The 21709-nt window shown below is 45.3% G+C and overlaps 1 protein-coding gene across 1 annotated transcript; it reads left to right on the top strand.

Moving 5' to 3' along the window:
* Positions 1-13152: 13152 nt before the first annotated feature.
* LOC123488876 (erythroblast NAD(P)(+)--arginine ADP-ribosyltransferase-like) lies at positions 13153-14935 on the top strand. Its single transcript, XM_045219615.1, has 2 exons — positions 13153-13230; positions 13611-14935. The coding sequence occupies exons 1-2, from the start codon at positions 13153-13155 to the stop codon at positions 14322-14324; spliced, it is 792 nt and encodes a 263-aa protein (XP_045075550.1). The 3' UTR covers positions 14325-14935.
* The last annotated feature ends 6774 nt before the right edge of the window (positions 14936-21709 follow it).

The raw sequence follows: 21709 nt of genomic DNA on the forward strand, positions 1-21709 counted from the left end.
CTTTAGACTTGACAACACAGGAACGGAGTGGAGAATCATGACTGTAGCCTTGACAATAGAACATCAGGAACATAGTGGAGAATCATGGCTTTAGACTTGACAACACAACAACAGAAACAGAGTAGATAAGCATGATTGTAGCCTTGAAAACACAACATCAGGAACAGAGTGGAGAATCATGGCTGTAGCCTGACAACACAACATCAGGAACAGAGTGGAGGATCATGGCTGTAGCCTTGACAACACAACATCAGGATCAGATTGGAGAATCATGGCTGTAGCCTTGACAACACAACAACAGGAACGGAGTGGAGAATCATGACTGTAGCCTTGACAACAGAACATCAGGAACATAGTGGAGAATCATGGCTTTAGACTTGACAACACAACAACAGGAACAGAGTGGATAATCATGACTGTAGCCTTGACAACACAACATCAGGAACAGAGTGGAGAATCATGGCTGTAGCCTGACAACACAACATCAGGAACAGCGTGGAGGATCATGGCTGTAGCCTTGACAACACAACATCAGGATCAGATTGGAGAATCATGGCTGTAGCCTTGACAACAGAACATCAGGAACAGAGTGGAGAATCATGGCTTTAGACTTGACAACACAACAACAGGAACGGAGTGGAGAATCATGACTGTAGCCTTGACAACAGAACATCAGGAACATAGTGGAGAATCATGGCTTTAGACTTGACAACACAACAACAGGAACAGAGTGGAGAATCACGGCTCTAGCCTTGACAACACAACATCAGGAACAGAGTGGAGGATCATGGCTGTAGCCTTGACAACACAACATCAGGAACAGAGTGGAGAATTATGGCTGTAGCCTTGACAACACAACAACAGGAACGGAGTGGAGAATCATGACTGTAGCCTTGACAACAGAACATCAGGAACATAGTGGAGAATCATGGCTTTAGACTTGACAACACAACAACAGGAACAGAGTGGATAATCATGACTGTAGCCTTGACAACACAACATCAGGAACAGAGTGGAGAATCATGGCTGTAGCCTGACAACACAACATCAGGAACAGCGTGGAGAATCATGGCTGTAGCCTTGACAACAGAACATCAGGAACAGAGTGGAGAATCATGGCTTTAGACTTGACAACACAACAACAGGAACAGAGTGGAGAATCACGGCTCTAGCCTTGACAACACAACATCAGGAACAGAGTGGAGGATCATGGCTGTAGCCTTGACAACACAACATCAGGATCAGATTGGAGAATCATGGCTGTAGCCTTGACAACAGAACATCAGGAACAGAGTGGAGAATCATGGCTTTAGACTTGACAACACAACAACAGGAACGGAGTGGAGAATCATGACTGTAGCCTTGACAACAGAACATCAGGAACATAGTGGAGAATCATGGCTTTAGACTTGACAACACAACAACAGGAACAGAGTGGATAATCATGACTGTAGCCTGACAACACAACATCAGGAACAGAGTGGAGGATCATGGCTGTAGCCTTGACAACACAACATCAGGATCAGATTGGAGATTCATGGCTGTAGCCTTGACAACAGAACATCAGGAACAGAGTGGAGAATCATGGCTGTAGCCTTGAAAACACAACATTAGGAACAGAGTGGAGAATTATGGCTGTAGCCTTGACAACACAACAACAGGAACGGAGTGGAGAATCATGACTGTAGCCTTGACAACAGAACATCAGGAACAGAGTGGAGAATCATGGCTGTAGCCTGACAACACAACATCATTCAGTACCTTTTCGCATAGCACCACATGAAAGTTAAACGTGATATACAGTTTTGCTACATATTTTAGTCTACAGACAACGGTTGAATCAGGATTGGTACTGTAGGTGATAACGTCTCCAAAATACGCAGTTTTTTCATGATTACCTTTAACAGAAGTCTGTTAATATATTGAACAGAAATATCAACGCAACATATAAAGTGTTGGTCCCATGTTTCATGAGCTGAAAAAGAAAATACCAGACATGTTCCATCCGCACAAAAAGCTTATGACTCAATTGTTGTGCACAAATATGTTTACATCCCTGTTAGTGAGCATTTCTCCTTTGCCAATATAATCCATCCACCTGACAGGTGTGGCATATCAAGAAGCTGATTAAACAGCATGATCATGACACAGGTGGACCTTGCGCTGGGGACAATAAAAGGGCACTCTAAAATGTGCAGTTTTGTCACACAACACAATGCCACAGATGTCTCAAGTTTTGAGGGAGCGTGTAATTGACATACTGACTGCAGGAACGTCCACCAGAGCTGTTGCCAGAGAATTGAATGCTAATTTCTCTACCATAAGCTGCCTCCAACGTCGTTTTAGAGAATTTGGCAGTATGTCCAACCGGCCTCACAACCGCAGACCACGTGTAACCACGCCAGCCCAGGACCTCCACATCCGACTTATTCATCTGAGGGATCGTCTGAGACCAGCCACCTGGACAGCTGATGAATAGTTCTCAGGGAAGCTCATCTGCATGCTCGTCATCCTCAACAGCAGTTTGGCGTCGTAACCGACTTCAGTCGGCAAATGTTCACCTTCGATGGCCACTGGCACGCTGGAGAAGTGTGTTCTTCACAGATGAATCCCTGTTTCAACTGTACCGGGCAGATGGAAGGCGTGTATGGCGTCGTGTGGGCGAGCGGTTTGCTGATGTCAACGTTGTGAATTGAGTGCCCCATGGTGGCGGCGGGGTTATGGTATGGGCAGGCATAAGCTACGGACAACGAACACAATTGCATTTTATCGATGGCAATTTCAATGCACAGAGATATCGTGACGAGATCCTGAGGCCCATAGTCGTGCCGTTCATCCGCCGCCTTCACCTCATGTTTCAGCATGATAATGCACTGCCCCGTGTTGCAAGGATCTGTACACAATTCCTGGAAGTTGAAAATGTCCCAGTTGTTCCATGGCCTGCATACTCACCAGACATGTCACCCATTGAGCATATTTGGGATGCTCTGGATCGACGTGTACGACAGCCTGTTCCAGTTCCCTCCAATATCAAGCAACTTCACAGAATCATTGAAGAGGAGTGGGACATTTTTCCCACAGGCTACAATCAACAGCCTGAGCAATGTGAAGGAGATGTCGCACAATATGAGGCAAATGGTTGTCACCAGATACTGACTGGTTTTCTGATCCACGCCCCTACAAAAAAAAAAAAAAAAAAAAAAAAGGTATCTGGGACCAACAGATGCATATCTGTATTCCCAGTCATGTGAAATCCATAGATTAGGGCCTAATGAATTTATTTCAATTGACTGATTTCCTTACATGAACTGTAACTCAGTAAAATGTTGCATTTTATATTTGTTCAGTAGCCATTTAGCAACTGCTTTAATTCTAAGCCATTTAAACTACAGTGTGTGCATACATCTTTAGAATAGGTTATGTGACTCCTGAGGGAATCGAACCCACCACCCATACATTGTTAGGGACACATGTATATCAGCTAAGCGAAACAGGACCTCAGTTCTTAACCCAGGAAGCACTGTCAACGTGTTTCACCTTAGCTAGATTTTGTAGCACTAGCAATACTGCATGATGTGGTATAATTAAGTAATAAGGCCCGAGGGGGTGTGGTATATGGCCAATATACCGTCTCCCGAGTGGCGCAGTGGTCTAAGGCACTGCATCGCAGTGCTAGCTGTGCCACTAGAGATCCTGGTTCGAATCCAGGCTCTGTCATAGCCGGCCGTGACCGGGAGACCCATGGGGCGGCGCACAATTGGCCCAGCGAGGGAATGGCCGGCAGGGATGTAGCTCAGTCGTTAGAGCATGGCGTTTGCAATGCCAGGGTTGTGGGTTCGATTCCCATGAGGGGCCAGTATGAAAAATAAAAAAATAATGTATGCACTCACTAACTGTAAGTCGCTCTGGATAAGAGCGTCTGCTAAATGACTAAAATGTAAATACCACTGCTAAGGGCTGTTCTTAGGCACGACGCAACGCAGACCTTAGCCGTGGTATATTGGCAATATACCACAAACCCCCGAGGTGCCTTATTGCTGTTATAAATTATAAACTGGTTACCAACGTAATCAGAGCAGTAAAAACACGTTTTGTCATACCTGTGGTATACGGTCTGGCGGTCAGCCAATCAGCATTCAGGGCTCGAACCACCCAGTTTATTATGTCATATACCATGGATGTCAGCCAATCAGCATTCAGGGCTGGAACCAACCAGTTTATAACACAACATAAGTTATTGTAACTTTAGTGACACAGGTCAGAAGTACAACAACGGAACCATTTTTTCCAAACACATCATAACGATTGCTGAATGTTGCTGGAATGCAGACATCCAAGATTCTGTTCTCCAGCGTTCTTGAGAGAACATTGACCCCCACATTAGAATCTGTAGAAATCTGTGATTGTGTGTGTGTCTATGTATCCTCCTTCTCTAGCCTCCCGCTGTTTCGACACAGCAACAAGGTGATGGTGGACTAATAAAATGTCAATTTATTGAAGCAGTAACAGTGTGATGGTAGACTAATAAAATGTCTCTGTATTGAAGCAGTAACAGGGTGATGGTAGACTAATAAAATGTATCTGTATTGAAGCAGAAACTGGGTGATGGTTGACTAATAAAATGTCTCTGTATTGAACAGGGTGATGGTGAAACACACCTTTTCTCTCTCCTTTCCTCTCTTGGTAAATAACGAGTGTTGACATTCTGAACGATCTTTATCAATGGCAACTTCCTGCTGAACAAACACTGTTATTCATGTGACTTATTTCCGTGTTATGAAGACAAAAGAGTGTGTGTGTGTGTGTGTATGCATGTGTTCATTAGAATGTGACCTGTATTAATCTGTGTGAACACACATCACTCTACAGATATAACTGTTGGATTAGGTGCTGTCTATACAGTGGCTGGACTCCACCATAAACTACACAGTCATTGGCTGGACTCCACCATAAACTACACAGTCAGTGGCTGGACTCCACCATAAACTACACAGTCAGTGGCTGGACTCCACCATAAACTACACAGTCAGTGGCTGGACTCCACCATAAACTACACAGTCAGTAGCTGAACTCCACCATAAACTACACAGTCAGTGGCTGGACTCCACCATAAACAACACAGTCAGTGGCTGAACTCCACCATAAACTACACAGTCAGTGGCCCAACCACTAAGGACACATCCCAATAGTCTCAATCTGCATCCTTCCTTCAGTGGCTGAACTCCACCATTACATTTACATTTTAGTCATTTAGCAGACGCTCTTATCCAGAGCGACTTACAGTTAGTGAATACATATATATTTTTTATACTGGCCCCCGTGGGAATCGAACCCACAACCCTGGCGTTGCAAACGCCATGCTCTATCAACTGAGCTACATCCCTGCCGGCCATTCCCTCCCCTACCCTGGACCAATTGTGCGCCGCCCATGAGTCTCCCGGTCGCGGCCGGCTGCGACAGAGCCTGGATTCGAACCAGGATCTCTAGTGGCACAGTTAGCACTGCGATACAGTGCCTTAGACCACTGCGCCACTCAGGAGTACCATAAACTACACAGTCAGTGGCTGGACTCCACCATAAACTACACAGTCAGTGGCTGGACTCCACCATAAACTACACAGTCAGTGGCTGTAGGTCAAAAACCAAAACGGGCCTTTAAGGTCCCGAGCACCGATCTTGTGAAACCCTGCTTTAGTGTCTTGACATGGTGCATTCCTCACAGCAGCCAGAAGTGGGCAGTATTTCACTCAACCTGCTGAAGAAGTGATTGGCAGTCAAAGCTTAGTCTAGGCCAGGGGTAAGCAACCCCGTTACTGGAGTGCTGCAGGTACTGCAGGGTGTTGTCCCAACTAGGCTCCACACCAGACCAACTGAACTAAATGATCGGTTCAGTGATTGACAAACTTCAACACACCTGGTCTTCCTGGTCGGTTAAATCCAAAACATAAAGTTCCTGCAGCACTCCAGGACCAGGGTTGTATATTAGGCACAGTACTTCCCAACCCTCTCCTCTGGGGCCACCAGACTGGCACACCTGCATCAATTAGTCAAGGGGTTGATGGTTAGTAGACTGAATCAGGTGTGCCAGTTTAGGGCTAAAACAAAAATGTGAAACGTCTGGTGGTCCCTGAGGAGAGGGTTGGGAAACCCTGGACTAAGGGCCTCAAGCTTCACTGTAGTGCTGCTTTCCTTTATTCTGGGTAATTGATTGATTATTGGTATATTGGCTGTTAGTATTCCAGGCCTGAATCAGTCCCTGATTAGAGGGGAAGGATGATGAGGAGGTTTAAGAGTCTTTCTGTACTGTTACTATGGGAAACATTTTCTCAGTATCAGCAGTGCTGTTGCTGTTGTTAGTCATGTTCACATATAGCTCAGTATGAACGAAGTGTGAACAAACAATTCTCGGAAGTCATTTGGTGTTTCCGTCCTGTGTGTGTGCGTGTTTTCCTGTGTGTATGCATATTTGCATTAGAATGTGACCTGTATTAATCTGTGTGAACATACATCACTCTACAGATATAACTGTTGGATTAGGTGCTGTCTATACAGTGGCTGGACTCCACCATAAACTACACAGTCATTGGCTGGACTCCACCATAAACTACACAGTCATTGGCTGGACTCCACCATAAACTACACAGTCAGTGGCTGGACTCCACCATAAACTACACAGTCAGTGGTTGAACTCCACCATAAACTACACATTTAGTGGCTGGACTCCACCATAAACTACACAGTCAGTGGCTGAACTCCACCATAAACTACACAGTCTTTGGCTGAACTCCACCATAAACTACGCAGTCAGTGGCTGGACTCCACCATAACCTACACAGTCTTTGGCTGAACTCCACCATAAACTCCACAGTCAGTGGCTGGACTCCACCATAACCTACACAGTCTTTGGCTGAACTCCACCATAAACTACACAGTCAGTGGCTGGACTCCACCATAAACTGCACAGTCAGTGACTGGACTCCACCATAAACTACACTGTCAGTGGCTCGACTCCACAATAAACTACACTGTAAGTGACTGAACTCCACCATAAACACCACAGTCATTGGCTGAACTCCACCATAAATTCCACAGACATTGGCTGAACTCCACCATAAACTCCACAGTCATTGGCTGAACTCCACCATAAACTACACAGTCAGTGGCTGGACTCCACCATAAACTACACCGTTAGTGGCTGGACTCCACCATAAACTACACAGTCAGTGACTGAACTCCACCATAAACTACACAGTCAGTTGCTGGACTCCACCATAAACTACACAGTCAGTTGCTGGACTCCACCATAAACTACACAGTCATTGGCTGGACTCCACCGTAAACTACACAGTCATTGGCTGAACTCCACCATAAACTGCACAGTCAGTGGCCTAACCACTAGGGCCACATCCCAATAGTCTCAATATGCGTCCTTCCTTTCCTTGTCCCTTTTCATTATCCCCTATCATTTGTAACCACCACAATCACCATATGAACGCAATATGATGGAACCCTGTCAACCAACCAGGCCTCTCAAATCTCAGTCATAACAAAGGAATGGAACCCTGTCAACCTACCAGGTCTCTCACATCTCAGTCATAACAACCATAACCAGCAGTATTAGAATATTGGAATACTGTCTAAGTCATACCCTGGACACTGGCATGAGAGGCCACTGAAAAGCAAACACACGCTAATGTACCTAAAAGCCTTTAGTGCAGCGTTTCACAATCTCGGTCCTTGGGACCCCAAAGGGTGCACGGTTTGGTTTTTGCACGAACAATACACTGCTGTTTCAACTTATCAAAGCCTGATGATTAGTTTAATCAGCTGTGTAGTGCTAGGGCAAAAACAAAAGCGTGCACTCTGCGGTCCCAAGGACCGAGTTTGGGAAACACTACTTTAGTGTCTTGACACGGTGCATTCCTCACAGCAGCCAGAAGTGGGCAGTATTTCACTCAACCTGCTGAAGAAGAGATTGGCAGTCAAAGCTTAGTCTAGGCCAGAGGTAAGCAACCCCGTTACTGGAGTGCTACAGGTACTGCAGGGTGTTGTCCCAACTAGGCTCCACACCAGACCAACTGAACTAAATGATCGGTTGAGTGATTGACAAACTTCAACACACCTGGTCTTCCTGGTCGGTTAAATCCAAAACATAAAGTTCCTGCGGCACTCCAGGACCAAGGTTGCCTGCTAGGCGCAGTACTTCCCAACCCTCTCCTCTGGAACAACCAGACTGGCACACCTGCATCAATTAGTCAAGGGGTTGATGGTTAGTAGACTATATCAGGTTTGTCCGTTTAGGGCTAAAACTAAAATGTGAAACGTCTGATGGTCCCTGAGGAGAGGGTTGGGAAACCCTGGACTAAGGGCCTCAAGCCTCACTCTAGTGCTGCTTTCCTTTATTCTGGGTGATTGATTGATTATTGGTATATTTGCTATTAGTTTTCCAGGCCTGAATCACTCCTTGATTAGAGGGGAAGGATGATGAGGAGGCTTAAGGGTCTTTCTGTACTGTTACTATGGGGAACCTTTACTCAGTATCAGCAGTGCTGCTTCTGGTTTTAATCATGTTCACACATAGCTCAGTATGAATAAAGTGTGAACAAACAATTCTCTGAAGTCATGTGGTGTTTCCTGTGTGTGTGTTCATTAGAAAGTGAACAGAATTTATCTGTGTGAACACACATCACTCTACAGATATAACTGTTGGATTATTTGCCACCAAAACAGGGACGGGACTCCACCATAAACTACACAGTCAGTGACTGGACTCCACCATAAACTACACAGTCAGTGACTCTACTCCACCATAAACTACACAGTCATTGGCTGAACTCCACCATAAAATACACAGTCACCGGCTGGACTCCACCATAAACAAAACAGTCAGCGGCTGGACAGTCAGTTATTGAACTCAACCATAAACTACACAGTCAGTGACTGGATTCCACAGTAAACTACACAGTCAGTGACTTGACTAAACCATAAACTACACAGTCAGTTATTGAACTCAACCATAAACTACACAGTCATTGACTGGACTCCACCATAAAATACACAGTCAGTGACTCTACTCCACCATAAACTACACAGTCAGTGGCTGAACTCCACCATAAACTACACAGTAGGTCGCTGGACTCCAACATAAATTACACAGTCAGTGAATGGAATAGAATACAAACTACACAGTCATTGACTGGACTCAACAATAAACTACACAGTCAGTGACTGGACTCCACAATAAACTACACAGTCAGTGGCTGGACTCCACCATAAACTACACAGTCAGCGGCTGGACTCCATCATAAACTACACAGTCAGTGGCTGGACTCCAACATAAACTACACAGACAGTGACTGGACTCAACAATAAACTACACAGTCAGTGACTGGACTCCACCATAAACAACACAGTCAGCGGCTGGACTCCATCATAAACTACACAGTCAGTGGCTGGACTCCACCATAAACTACACAGACAGTGACTGGACTCAACAATAAACTACACAGTCAGTGACTGGACTCCACCATAAACTACACAGTCAGCGGCTGGACTCCATCATAAACTACACAGTCAGTGGTCTAACCACTAAGGCCACATCCCAATAGTCTCAATCTGCGTCCTTCCTTTCCTTGTCCCTTTTCATTATCTCCTATCATTTGTAACCACCACAAATCTGACAGACCTCACCATATGAACGCAATATGATGGAACGCTGTCAACCTACCAGGCTTCTCACATCTCAGTCATAACAAAGGAATGGAACCCTGTCAACCTACCAGGCCTCTCACATCTCAGTCATAACAAAGGAATGGAACCCTGTCAACCTACCAGGTCTCTCACATCTCAGTCATAACAAAGGAATGGAGCCCTGTCAACCTACCAGGTCTCTCACATCTCAGTCATAACAAAGGAATGGAACCCTGTCAACCTACCAGGTCTCTCACATCTCAGTCATAACAAAGGAATGGAACCCTGTCAACCTACCAGGTCTCTCACATCTCAGTCATAACAACCATAACCAGCAGTATTAGAATATTGGAATACTGTCTAAGTCATACCCTGGACACTGGCATGAGAGGCCACTGAAAAGCAAACACACACTAATGTACCTAAAAGCCTTTAGTGCAGCGTTTCCCAATCTCGGTTCTCGGGACCCCACAGGGGAGTGACGGTTTGGTTTTTGCACGAACAATACACTGCTGTTTCAACTTATCAAAGCCTGATGATTAGTTTAATCAGCTGTGTAGTGCTAGGGCAAAAACCAAAACGTTCACCCTTTGGGGTCCCAAGGACCGAGTTTGGGAAACACTACTTTAGTGTCTTGACACGGTGCATTCCTCACAGCAGCCAGAAGAGGGCAGTATTTCACTCAACCAGCTGAAGGAATGATTGGCAGACTAAGCTTAGTCTAGGCCAGGGGTAAGCAACCCCGTTACTGGAGTGCTGCAGGTACTGCAGGGTGTTGTCCCAACTAGGCTCCACACCAGACCAACTGAACTAAATGATCGGTTCAGTGATTGACAAACTTCAACACACCTGGTCTTCCTGGTCGGTTAAATCCAAAACATAAAGTTCCTGCGGCACTCCAGGACCAAGGTTGCCTGCTAGGCGCAGTACTTCCCAACCCTCTCCTCTGGAACAACCAGACTGGCACACCTGCATCAATTAGTCAAGGGGTTGATGGTTAGTAGACTGAATCAGGTGTGCCAGTTTAGGGCTAAATCAAAAATGTGAAACGTCTGGTAGTCCCTGAGGAGAGGGTTGGAAACCCTGGACTGGGGGCCTCAAGCTTCACTGTAGTGCTGCTTTCCTTTATTCTGGGTGATTGATTGATTATTGGTATATGTGCTATTAGTATTCCAGCCCTGAATCAGTCCCTGATTAGAGGGGAAGGATGATGAGGAGGTTTAAGGGTCTTTCTGTACTGTTACTATGGGGAACCTTTTCTCAGTATCAGCAGTGCTGTTGCTGTTGTTAGTCATGTTCACATATAGCTCAGTATGAACGAAGTGTGAACAAACAATTCTCGGAAGTCATTTGGTGTTTCCGTCCTGTGTGTGTGCGTGTTTTCCTGTGTGTATGCATATTTGCATTAGAATGTGACCTGTATTAATCTGTGTGAACATACATCACTCTACAGATATAACTGTTGGATTAGGTGCTGTCTATACAGTGGCTGGACTCCACCATAAACTACACAGTCATTGGCTGGACTCCACCATAAACTACACAGTCATTGGCTGGACTCCACCATAAATTACAAAGTATTTGGCTGAACTCCACCATAAACTACGCAGTCAGTGGCTGAACTCCACCATAAACTACACAGTCAGTGATTTAACTCCACCATAAACTCCACAGTCAGTGGCTGAACTCCACCATAAACTACACATTCAGTGGCTGAACTCCACCATAAACTACACATTCAGTGGCTGGACTCCACCATAAACTACACAGTCAGTGATTTAACTCCACCATAAACTACACAGTCATTGGCTGGACTCCACCATAAACTACAAAGTCTTTGGCTGAACTCCACCATAAACTACGCAGTCAGTGGCTGAACTCCACCATAAACTACACAGTCAGTGATTTAACTCCACCATAAACTACACAGTCAGTGGCTGAACTCCACCATAAACTACACATTCAGTGGCTGAACTCCACCATAAACTACACAGTCAGTGATTTAACTCCACCATAAACTACACAGTCATTGGCTGGACTCCACCATAAACTACAATGTCTTTGGCTGAACTCCACCATAAACTACGCAGTCAGTGGCTGAACTCCACCATAAACTACACAGTCAGTGATTTAACTCCACCATAAACTACACAGTCAGTGGCTGAACTCCACCATAAACTACACAGTCAGTGGCTGAACTCCACCATAAACTCCACATTCAGTGGCTGGACTCCACCATAAACGACACAGTAATTGGCTGAACTCCACCATAAACTACACAGTCAGTGGCCCAACCACTAAGGCCACATCCCACTAGTCTCAATCTGCATCCTTCCTTTCCTTGTCCCTTTTCATGAACTCCTATCATTTGTAACCACCACAAATCTGACAGACCTCACCATATGAACGCAATATGATGGAACGCTGTCAACCTACCAGGCCTCTCACATCTCAGTCATAACAAAGGAATGGAACCCTGTCAACCTACCAGGCCTCTCACATCTCAGTCATAACAAAGGAATGGAACCCTGTTAACCTACCAGGTCTCTCACATCTCAGTCATAACAAAGGAATGGAACCCTGTCAACCTACCAGGCCTCTCACATCTCAGTCATAACAAAGGAATGGAACACTATCAACCTACCAGGTCTCTCACATCTCAGTCATAACAAAGTAAAGGTAACAACCATAACCAGCAGTATTAGAATACTGCCTAAATCATAACCTGGACATTGGCATGAGAGACCACAGAATAGCGAACACACACTAATGTACCCAGAGGCCTTTAGTCTTGACATGGTGCATTCTGGGCAGAAGAGGGCAGTGTTTAACTCAACCAGATAAAGGAATGATTGGCAGACAAAGCTTAGACTAGGCCAGAGGAAATCAACCCTATTTGTGGAGGGCATCAGGTACTGCAGGATTTTGTCCCAACTAGGCATCACACTGTATGTGTGTGAGTATGTGAAGGGAAAGGGGGATACCTAGTCAGTTGCACAACTGAATGCATTCAACCAAAATGTGTCTTCCACATTTAACTCAACCCTTCTGAATAAGAGAGGTGCAGGGGGCTACCTTGATCGACGTCATCGGCAACCGGGGAGAATGGCAGATTTTTCCACCTGGCTGGCTGGGGGACTTGAACCAGCAACTTTTCAATTACTGGCCCAATGCTCTTAACCGCTAGGCTGTGTGTGTGTGTGTGTGTGTGTGTGTGTGTGTGTGTGTGTGTGTGTGTGTGTGTGTGTGTGTGTGTACTGTGCTAAGGGGTTTGTGGTTTGAGGGGTACTTGTATCTGTAGGTTTCTGTTCTCAGCAAGAGAGGAGGGACTATGAAAATAACCACAAGAGCGCTGGTATAACAAGGCCCCCTGAAGGCTGAACATTTCAATGCTGATTCTGTATCTTAAAAGGCAATTCATCTCCATTACAAGTTGACATTGGACCAACATATTTTGACATCATGACAAGACACAAGATCCTAAGCTTTACTGTGATGTATTTCATCCAGGCTTGGACTTTGGGTGTGGACTCCAAGATGGTAAGATATTACACAATTTTGAAGCGAGAGAGAGAGAGAGAGAGAGAGAGAGAGAGAGAGAGAGAGAGAGGTATTACATTTTTTTATTATATATGTTTTCGTTTAATTTCTTATATATAGTATTATAGCTACTATTTTTATTGTTGTCACTGTTGTTTTCATAATTGTGTGTATCAATTTGCTTTGGCAACCTTGACCTTGTTATTCATGCCATTAAAGCATATTGAATTTCAATTAATGAATTTGAGAGAGAGAAAGAGAGAGAGAGAGAGAGAGAGAGAGAGAGAGAGAGAGAGAGAGAGAGAGAGAGGGAATTTTAATTCACATTTTCCTCTCTTTTACACTTTTTGCCTGTTTTTTTCCTACCATATTCTCTGAAGGTTAATCTCCATCAGCCTGGTCTCAATTCCCCCATACCCTTAGACATGGTCCTTAAGTCTGTTGACGACATGTATAACGGCTGCACTGAACAAATGCACAACAAGGTGCAGAAGGAATATCTTCCAAAAGAAAACAAAACAGAGATCTTCAGAAAACCCTGGTTGATTGCAGAAAAATGTGCCTCAAAAAAGAAGAATGAAGACAATCTTAGCATAGACCATATCAAGGCTATCTGTGCTTACACAGCAGGAGATTTTAAGATATACCCAGTGTTCAACCAGGAAGTCAGGACCAGTAGCACAGTCTACAGGTCCACCTTCCAGTTCCACTCCCTGCATTTCTTCCTGACTGATGCTCTCCGCCTCCTGAAGGAAAACCAACAGCGCTGTTACAAGACATTTCGAAGAACCAACATGGTGTTTTTAGGTGAAGTTAACAAAATAATCAGATTCGGCTTCTTTGCCTCCAGCTCTTTCCTAAAGAACTTGACACATTTTGGAGAGAAGTCCTGCTTTAATATAACTACATGTGCAGGAGCTGATCTCAAGTCCTACCCAGTGATGGGAGACTACGAGAAGGAGGTGTTGATTCCACCTTTTGAGATGTTCAATATTACCAAAAAGGAAAAGGGACAGAAGTTTTTGAACTGTGAAACTCTCTACTACCTGGATAGTGTAGGGCTCCAGAGCAATCTGAATTGTCAAGCTGTATAGGAAAATACAGCAGTCAACATGTCTGTTAGTCAGTGAAACTCTCTCTCATTCAGAGAGTGAAATGAAACAGGCTGGGCTACTTTTGCTTGCTTGTTTCCCTGTGGATTTCCCCCATCACTGTAGACCTGTGTTATATACTGTATGTTCACATCGTTCTTCTTCTGCGAGGCCCTTTGCTCCATAATGTAATGCCCACACAGGGAGAAATCTAATATAGAATTTCTGCTACCAACAACTTCATCATAGGTTACATACAAACCTGGATTCAAATACTGTTTGAAACATTTTCATATAATTTATTTGCATTTAATTTAGCTTGCATGTTGCATTGAAACCAATAGAACAGTCCCCAAAGTGCAAACCCTGCCCACCTGGCATTCCACCCAGGTTAAAGAAAACGCTCAAAGTATTAGAAAGATTTCAAATAGTATTTGAACCCAGGTCATATATAGCATTTACTGTAACTATATTTACTATAGCAATTACTGTAACTATATTTACTGTAACTATATTTGCTGTAGAATTTACTGTAACTATATTTACTGTAGCATTTACTGTAACTATATTTACTGTATTATTTACTGTAACTATATTTACTGTAGCATTTACTGTAACTGTGCCTACATAGAAAAAATGTATTCAGTAATGTGGTGTAATGTAGAGTTAATTGTGTTTTATCATATATTTTGAGCACTTGCCCTGTAGCATTAATAAAGCATCACTGAGCACAATTAAAGCAGTTCAATGTGATTGAAAGACCACCGGCAACAAGTGATTAAATTGTGCATTCTACACAACTACCAGAAGGGTGCAGCATTATGCAGAAAACAGACCAACTATTTTCAGCTACCTCTCTCTCTACATCAGTGGTCACCACCCCTGGTCCTGGAGAGCTACAGATGCAGGCTATTGTTCCAGCCCAGCAATAAAAACACTACATTCAGCGTATCATCAACTTATCATCAAGGCCATAAAGCCACAGTCTCCTTTAAAAATGAATACCAGCTAAGATAGCAAATGCATGCTATGAGATTTTAAGATTTAAAAAGCACTAGGGACATGACAGTATCTGTAGTGGTCAGGAAATGACATTCCATTACATCAGGGTTGTGTTGAATGGGCCCAGGGCCTGCTGTTTGTGGTATTGTATTGGTCACTACAGATACTGTCATGTCCCTAGTGCTTTTTAAATCTTAAAATCTCATAGCATGCATTTGCTATCATAGATGGTATAGATTTTTAAAGAAGACTGGGGCGTTAAAGGCCTTGATGTGAAGAGTAGTATGGTAATGATCCTATCCAGTAGGACGTTATCAAGCTTTGTGTCAATACACCTGTCCAGGCAGGAGGATCAGTCAGCCTCTGATGTCCACAGAAAGACAGAGGAATGAGACCAACGTATGTTCTAAAACAAACTAGTAAAATCAGCCAATGGCAGACAGGCACAAAAGTTTGTGGGGTATTAACGTGGCACATTAGTTGTAAATGCAAATTGGCATGCACGTCATTGGTCCACAACCCTGGTCCTGGACTGCACCTGATTAATCGATGAACAAACAATGAACAAGCCTGACATTGTTCAAGTAGTATGAAGGGGATCATGGCCATGAATGAGTGAGACAGAAGATATACCCCAGTTAAACAACGCCTAGGGACATTAGAATACAATTAGTTGTTCATACAGTACTTTTTTGTAATTGGGCATAGGTGAGTGTCTAGAAGCACTGTAAGTTAAAACATCAGATTCATTTGTAGACGGTCAACACTCAAAAAATAGATTTTAAAGTTATTTTTATGCTATTTTATTAATTTAGAGGCAACGAGCTAAAACAAACAGCGTTGAGTACTTCCAACAGTAGAAGCTCAGCTACAATACAGTATAAAACTGGTCCTACTCTGTATAGAGTTATGGTGTAAAGAAGATGTCAAGTGGCATGTGAATGTCAGTCTTCCATCTTCCTTGGGCAACACTCAATTTCCCAATAAGGGCAGAGGAATGAGACCAACAACTGTTTAAAACCATCTAGTAAAACCAGCCAATAGGAGACCGGCACGAGAGGCTGTGATGTATGATATTAAACTGACACGTGTGCTCTAGTAGAGTAGCATTAGTCTATGCAAATCAGTGGAGAACGCTGAGAGGAGAACGCCTCATAATAATGTCCATAACGGAACCAATGGAATGGCATCAGACACCTGGAAACCATGGAAACCATGTGTTTGATGCATTTGATCCTATTCCTCTGATTCTGCTCCAGTCATTCCCATGAGTCTATTCTCCCCAATAAAGATGCCCCCAACCTCTTGTGATGCAAATGGTAAGATACAGGAGAAAACACAGCCCCGAGACACTGGAATATTTTGGGATCAATAAAGCATCGCTGAGCATGATTAAAGCAGTTTAATGGTATTCAAAGACCACGGCAGACAAGAATGATTACATTATTCATTCTCCAAAACTAACAGAGGGGAGCAGAATTTCAGGCATTAAACCGACCAACCATTTTCAGCTACCTCCTTCTCTCTCCCCTGAGAGCTACCCTATTGCTCCTACCCAGCAATAAAAACACAAAATTCCTCAACGTATCATCAAGCCACAGTCTTCTTTAAAATGTGCACACCAAAGAGTGAGTGGGCCACCACATATTTTAAACAACAGAGCAAATGCATCCCATTACATTTTCACTTTAAAATAGCACCTGGGACATTAGCGTCTGCAGTGCTAAAAGAATGACATTCCATTACATCAGGGGTGTCTTTAACGGGCCCAGGGCTGTTTGACACCACTGAATTACATGTTATTACACATTATTATGTTATGTATTTCTCCCATAAAAAAAATTAAAATAAACTGCAACAGCCAATGGAGGAATACGTCCTTAGTTTTTTGGTTATGATACTCAAACTCATTGGCTAGGGACATAACAGCGTATAGAGGGTGAACGAGGGTGGTATTGAATTGGGAGGATGTAAAGGGGAGAGAGGGTGAACGAGGGTGGTATTGAATTGGGAGGATGTAAGGGGGAGAGAGGGTGAACGAGGGTGGTATTGAATTGGGAGGATGTAAGGGGGGGAGAGAGGGTGAACGAGGGTGGTATTGAATTGGGAGGATGTAAGGGGGAGAGAGGGTGAATGAGGGTGGTATTGAATTGGGAGGATGTAAGGGGGAGAGAGGGTGAATGAGGGTGGTATTGAATTGGGAGGATGTAAGGGGGAGAGAGGGTGAACGAGGGTGGTATTGAATTGGGAGGATGTAAGGGGGAGAGAGGGTGAACGAGGGTGGTATTGAATTGGGAGGATGTAAGGGGGAGAGAGGGTGAACAGGGTGGTATTGAATTGGGAGGATGTAAGGGGGAGAGAGGGTGAACGAGGGTGGTATTGATTTGGGAGGGGATGTAAGGGGGAGAGAGGGTGAACGAGGGTGGTATTGAATTGGGAGGATGTAAGGGGGAGAGAGGGTGAACGAGGGTGGTATTGAATTGGGAGGATGTAAGGGGGAGAGAGGGTGAACGAGGGTGGTATTGAATTGGGAGGATGTAAGGGGGAAGAGAGAGGGGTGAACGAGGGTGGTATTGAATTCGGAGGATGTAAGGGGGAGAGAGGGTGAACAAGGGTGGTATTGAATTCGGAGGATGTAAGGGGGTATGTGTCTACATTTACTGTAACTATGACTACATGGAATAATGTATTCTCTAATGTGGTGTAATTTAGAGTTAATTATGTTTTAATAATATACTTTCAGCACTTGCATTCATGATTTTACCCTGAAGAAGGCACAGTGATGCCGAATCGTTGGTGGTTTCTTACCCAATAAATTACTGGGAGTTTATACATAGAGTGTGCGACTCTCTTTGTTTTTATAGTTTACAGTTTATTCCCCGTTAGTCAGCACCTCTACACTAAATAATGTTCTCTGGGTGTGCGCCAGCTCATGCTTTTTACTAGACTTGAACTATAGCATCAATAAAGCATTACTGAGCACGATTAAAGCAGTTCAATGTGATTCAATGAACACCGGAGACAAGCGATTACATTGTGCATTTTACACAACTACCAGAAGGGTACAGCATTTCATGCAGAAAACAGACTGACTATTTTCAGCTACCTCTCTCTCTCCATCAGTGGTCACCACCCCTGGTCCTGGAGAGCTACAGATGCAGGCTATTGTTCCAGTCCAGCAATAAAAACACTACATTCAGCGTATCATCAACGTATCGTCAAGGCCGTAAAGCCACACTCTCCTTTAAAAGTGTATACCAGCTAAGATTGAATGGGCCACCAACAACAATGTAGAGCAAATGCATGCTATGAGATTTTCACATTGAACTAGCACTTCAAATTAAATCAAAATGTATTGGTTGCGTACACAGATTTGCAAATGTTATCTCAGGTGCAGCGAAATGCTTGTGTTTCTGGTTCCAACAGTGCAGTAATACCTAACAATACAAAACCATATGCACATAATCCTAAACCAAAATAAAGAAATTAAGAAAATAAATATAAGATTGAGATTTACAGTTGCATTTGCAACCAAATTACTTTTTTATGCAAATTCAATAATAGTTGCACAAATAGGGGTGACAGTGAGCAGTGAACAAAATAACCATAGATGGGAAGTTGACAATAGCTTATTAGTAGCATAAATACATTGTATTTCTGTGGTTGCAGCCCTAAGAAAATGTAATTTAATTTAATCAAATTAAACAGATCCAATGAGTTACCACCCGTAGAGCTGGGTTCTCTATGGTTCATTAATTAATGTAAGAAAACTGTTATCGAAATACTACTCATTTCAAATTACACCAATTATTGCTTTGTAGCACCTACAGACTGTAGTATTAAAGGAGGACTGAGTAAGGCCAAAATGTCACAATACAACTTAATGATTTTTCAATAAGTAATGAAAAATAATTCATGAGGAAGTTTAAAATCCTATGTGTTTTAACATCCAAAGAGTGTGCCACTTTACCAACCGTGGTGGAAAATAATTCATGAATCAGTTACGAGTGCTTATAAACACTAATGTGTCTTCTCTGATTGTACCCTATACATGTATAAGTATGTGTACACATAAAGGCTTCATAACATAAATATATGTGGAACAGAGACATTTGGCAGAGACAAAGTTGTTTGCTTATATCAGTTCTTGTGGAATGGGTGTTAATGCAGTGGTGTAAAAAGTACATTATTTTCCTTAGGAATGTAGTGAAGTAAAATTAAAAGTTGTCAAAAATAAAAGTAGTAAAGTACAGATACACAAATAAACGACTTAAGTAGTACTTGAAAATATTTTTACTTAAGTACTTTACATCACTGCCTAAATGTCTATGGCAAGTTGCCCGGTTCCCACTACGGCCAAGCTGTGAAGTCAAAATTGGTGTCACGCCCTGGCTCTGGGGACTCTTTAATGTTGAGCCAGGGTGTTAGTTTCTATGTTTAGTTTTCTAGGTTTTTTGTTCTAGTTCGTGTGGATCTATGTTGGCCAGGGTGGTTCCCAATCAGAGGCAGCTGATTTCGTTGTCTCTGATTGGGAACCATACTTAGGCAGCCTGTTTGGCACAGTTAATTGTGGGATCTTGTTCCTGTAAGGTTTGTGTTATTAACCTAGGACTTCACGTATCGTTTTGTTGTATCTGTGGAAAGTACTCATTAAAGAATGTACGCCTATCACGCTGCGCCTTGGTCCGGTTCAGTAAACGAGCGTGACAGAAGATCCCACCAAAATAGGACCAAGCAGTGTGTGCAGGAGCAAACACAAGGAAAGGAACTGGAGAAGTTGGCGATGTCCCAGGTGGGCGAATGGTGGTCTTGGGAGGACATGTTCGCGGGCAAAGGGCCATGGGCAAAAGTTAAAGCCCTGGCGAGAGAGGAGGTACGGCGCCAACCGTGCCGTCGTCGGACAGGCGAGAGGCAACCCCAAGAAAAATTTTGGGGGGGCACATGGCTTGGACGACGGGGATGCTGGAGGCAGCTACAGGACGGATCGGCGGATTAGGAGAGGAGGCCACCAGGTTTGGGGGTCTGGAAGGGTGGTTGGCGGAGCCTAGAGGTAGAGCAGAGCCAACTCCCCGTACTCAGGCTAGGCAGCGTGAGACTGGGCAGGTTCCGAGTTATGCGGAGCTGCGTACTGTACCGCGAGTGTGCCGGCACAGTCCTGTACGTCCTGTGCTAGCACCACGCACGTGTCGTGCTAAGGTGGGCATGCAGCCAGGACGGAGTGTGCCGGCTCAACGCTCGTGGCCTCCAGTACCCCTCCTCGGGCCCGGATATCCTGCGCAAGTGCCACGTGCTGTAGTGCCAGTACGAGTGCACAGCCCTGTACTTCCTGTGCTGATGCCTCACACAGAGTGTGTGGAGATAGGCATTCAGCCAGGACGGGTTGTGTCAGCTCTTCGCTCCAGGCCTCCAGTCCGTCTCCACAGTCCAGTCCGGCCTGTTCCTGCTCCCCGCACCAAGACAGTGGTGCGCGTCGCCAGCCCGGTCTGGCCCGTTCCTGCTCCCCGCACCAAGCCAGTGGTGCGTGTCGCCGCAACCGGTCCGGCCCGTTCCTGCTCCCCGCACCAAGTCAGTGGTGCGCGTCGCCAACCGGTCCGGCCCGTTCCTGCTCCCGCACCAAGCCAGTGGTGCGTCGCCAGCCCAGTCCGGCCCGTTCCTGCTCCCCGCACCAAGCCAGTGGTGCGTGTCGCCAACCGGTCCGGCCCGTTCCTGCTCCCGCACCAAGCCAGTGGTGCGCGTCGCCAACCGGTCCGGCCGTTCCTGCTCCCCGCACCAAGCCAGTGGTGCGCGTCGCCAACCGGTCCAGCCCGTTCCTGCTCCCGCACCAAGCCAGTGAGCGTCGCCAGCCCGGTCGTTCCTGCTCCCGCAGCAAACCAGTGGTGCGGCGTTGCCAACCGGTCCGGCCCGTTCCTGCTCCCCGCACCAAGCCAGTGGTGCGCGTCGCCACCGGTCGGCCCGTTCCTGCTCCCCGCACCAAGCCAGTAGTGCGCGTCGCCAGCCGGTCCAGCCCGTTCCTGCTCCCGCACCAGGCCAGTGGTGCGCGTCGTCAGTCGGCACGGCCCGGTGTCTGTTTCCGCACCAAGTCAGTGCCTGTTCCACGGTGCCTGGTCGGCACCGGTCAGCTGCTCCACTCGGGCAAGAGCAATCCGCTCCACCGGTGTCCAGTCCAGCTCCGGCCACGGGGGCCAGACCAGACCAGGGGCGCTACGGGGGTAGCGAGAGAGTGGTGGTCACGCCCGGAGCCGGTTCCGCCTCCGAAGCGGAATGCCCACCCGGCCCCTCCCCTGTTGTGTTTGGTTGGAGCGGTCGCAGTCCGCGCCTTTGGGGGGGGGGGTACTGTCACGCCCTGGCTCTGGGGACTCTTTAATGTTGAGCCAGGGTGTTAGTTT

The sequence above is a fragment of the Coregonus clupeaformis genome, unplaced genomic scaffold (assembly GCF_020615455.1).
Source record: "Coregonus clupeaformis isolate EN_2021a unplaced genomic scaffold, ASM2061545v1 scaf2537, whole genome shotgun sequence".
In the NCBI taxonomy this organism is placed as follows: domain Eukaryota; kingdom Metazoa; phylum Chordata; class Actinopteri; order Salmoniformes; family Salmonidae; genus Coregonus; species Coregonus clupeaformis.

Coding starts and splice junctions, on each gene's coding strand:
- LOC123488876 (XM_045219615.1), top strand. CDS start 13,153: ATGACAAGACACAAGATCCTAAGCTTTACTGTGATGTATTTCATCCAG. Junction 13,231..13,610: donor TGGGTGTGGACTCCAAGATG/GTAAGATATTAC, acceptor TATTCTCTGAAG/GTTAATCTCCATCAGCCTGG.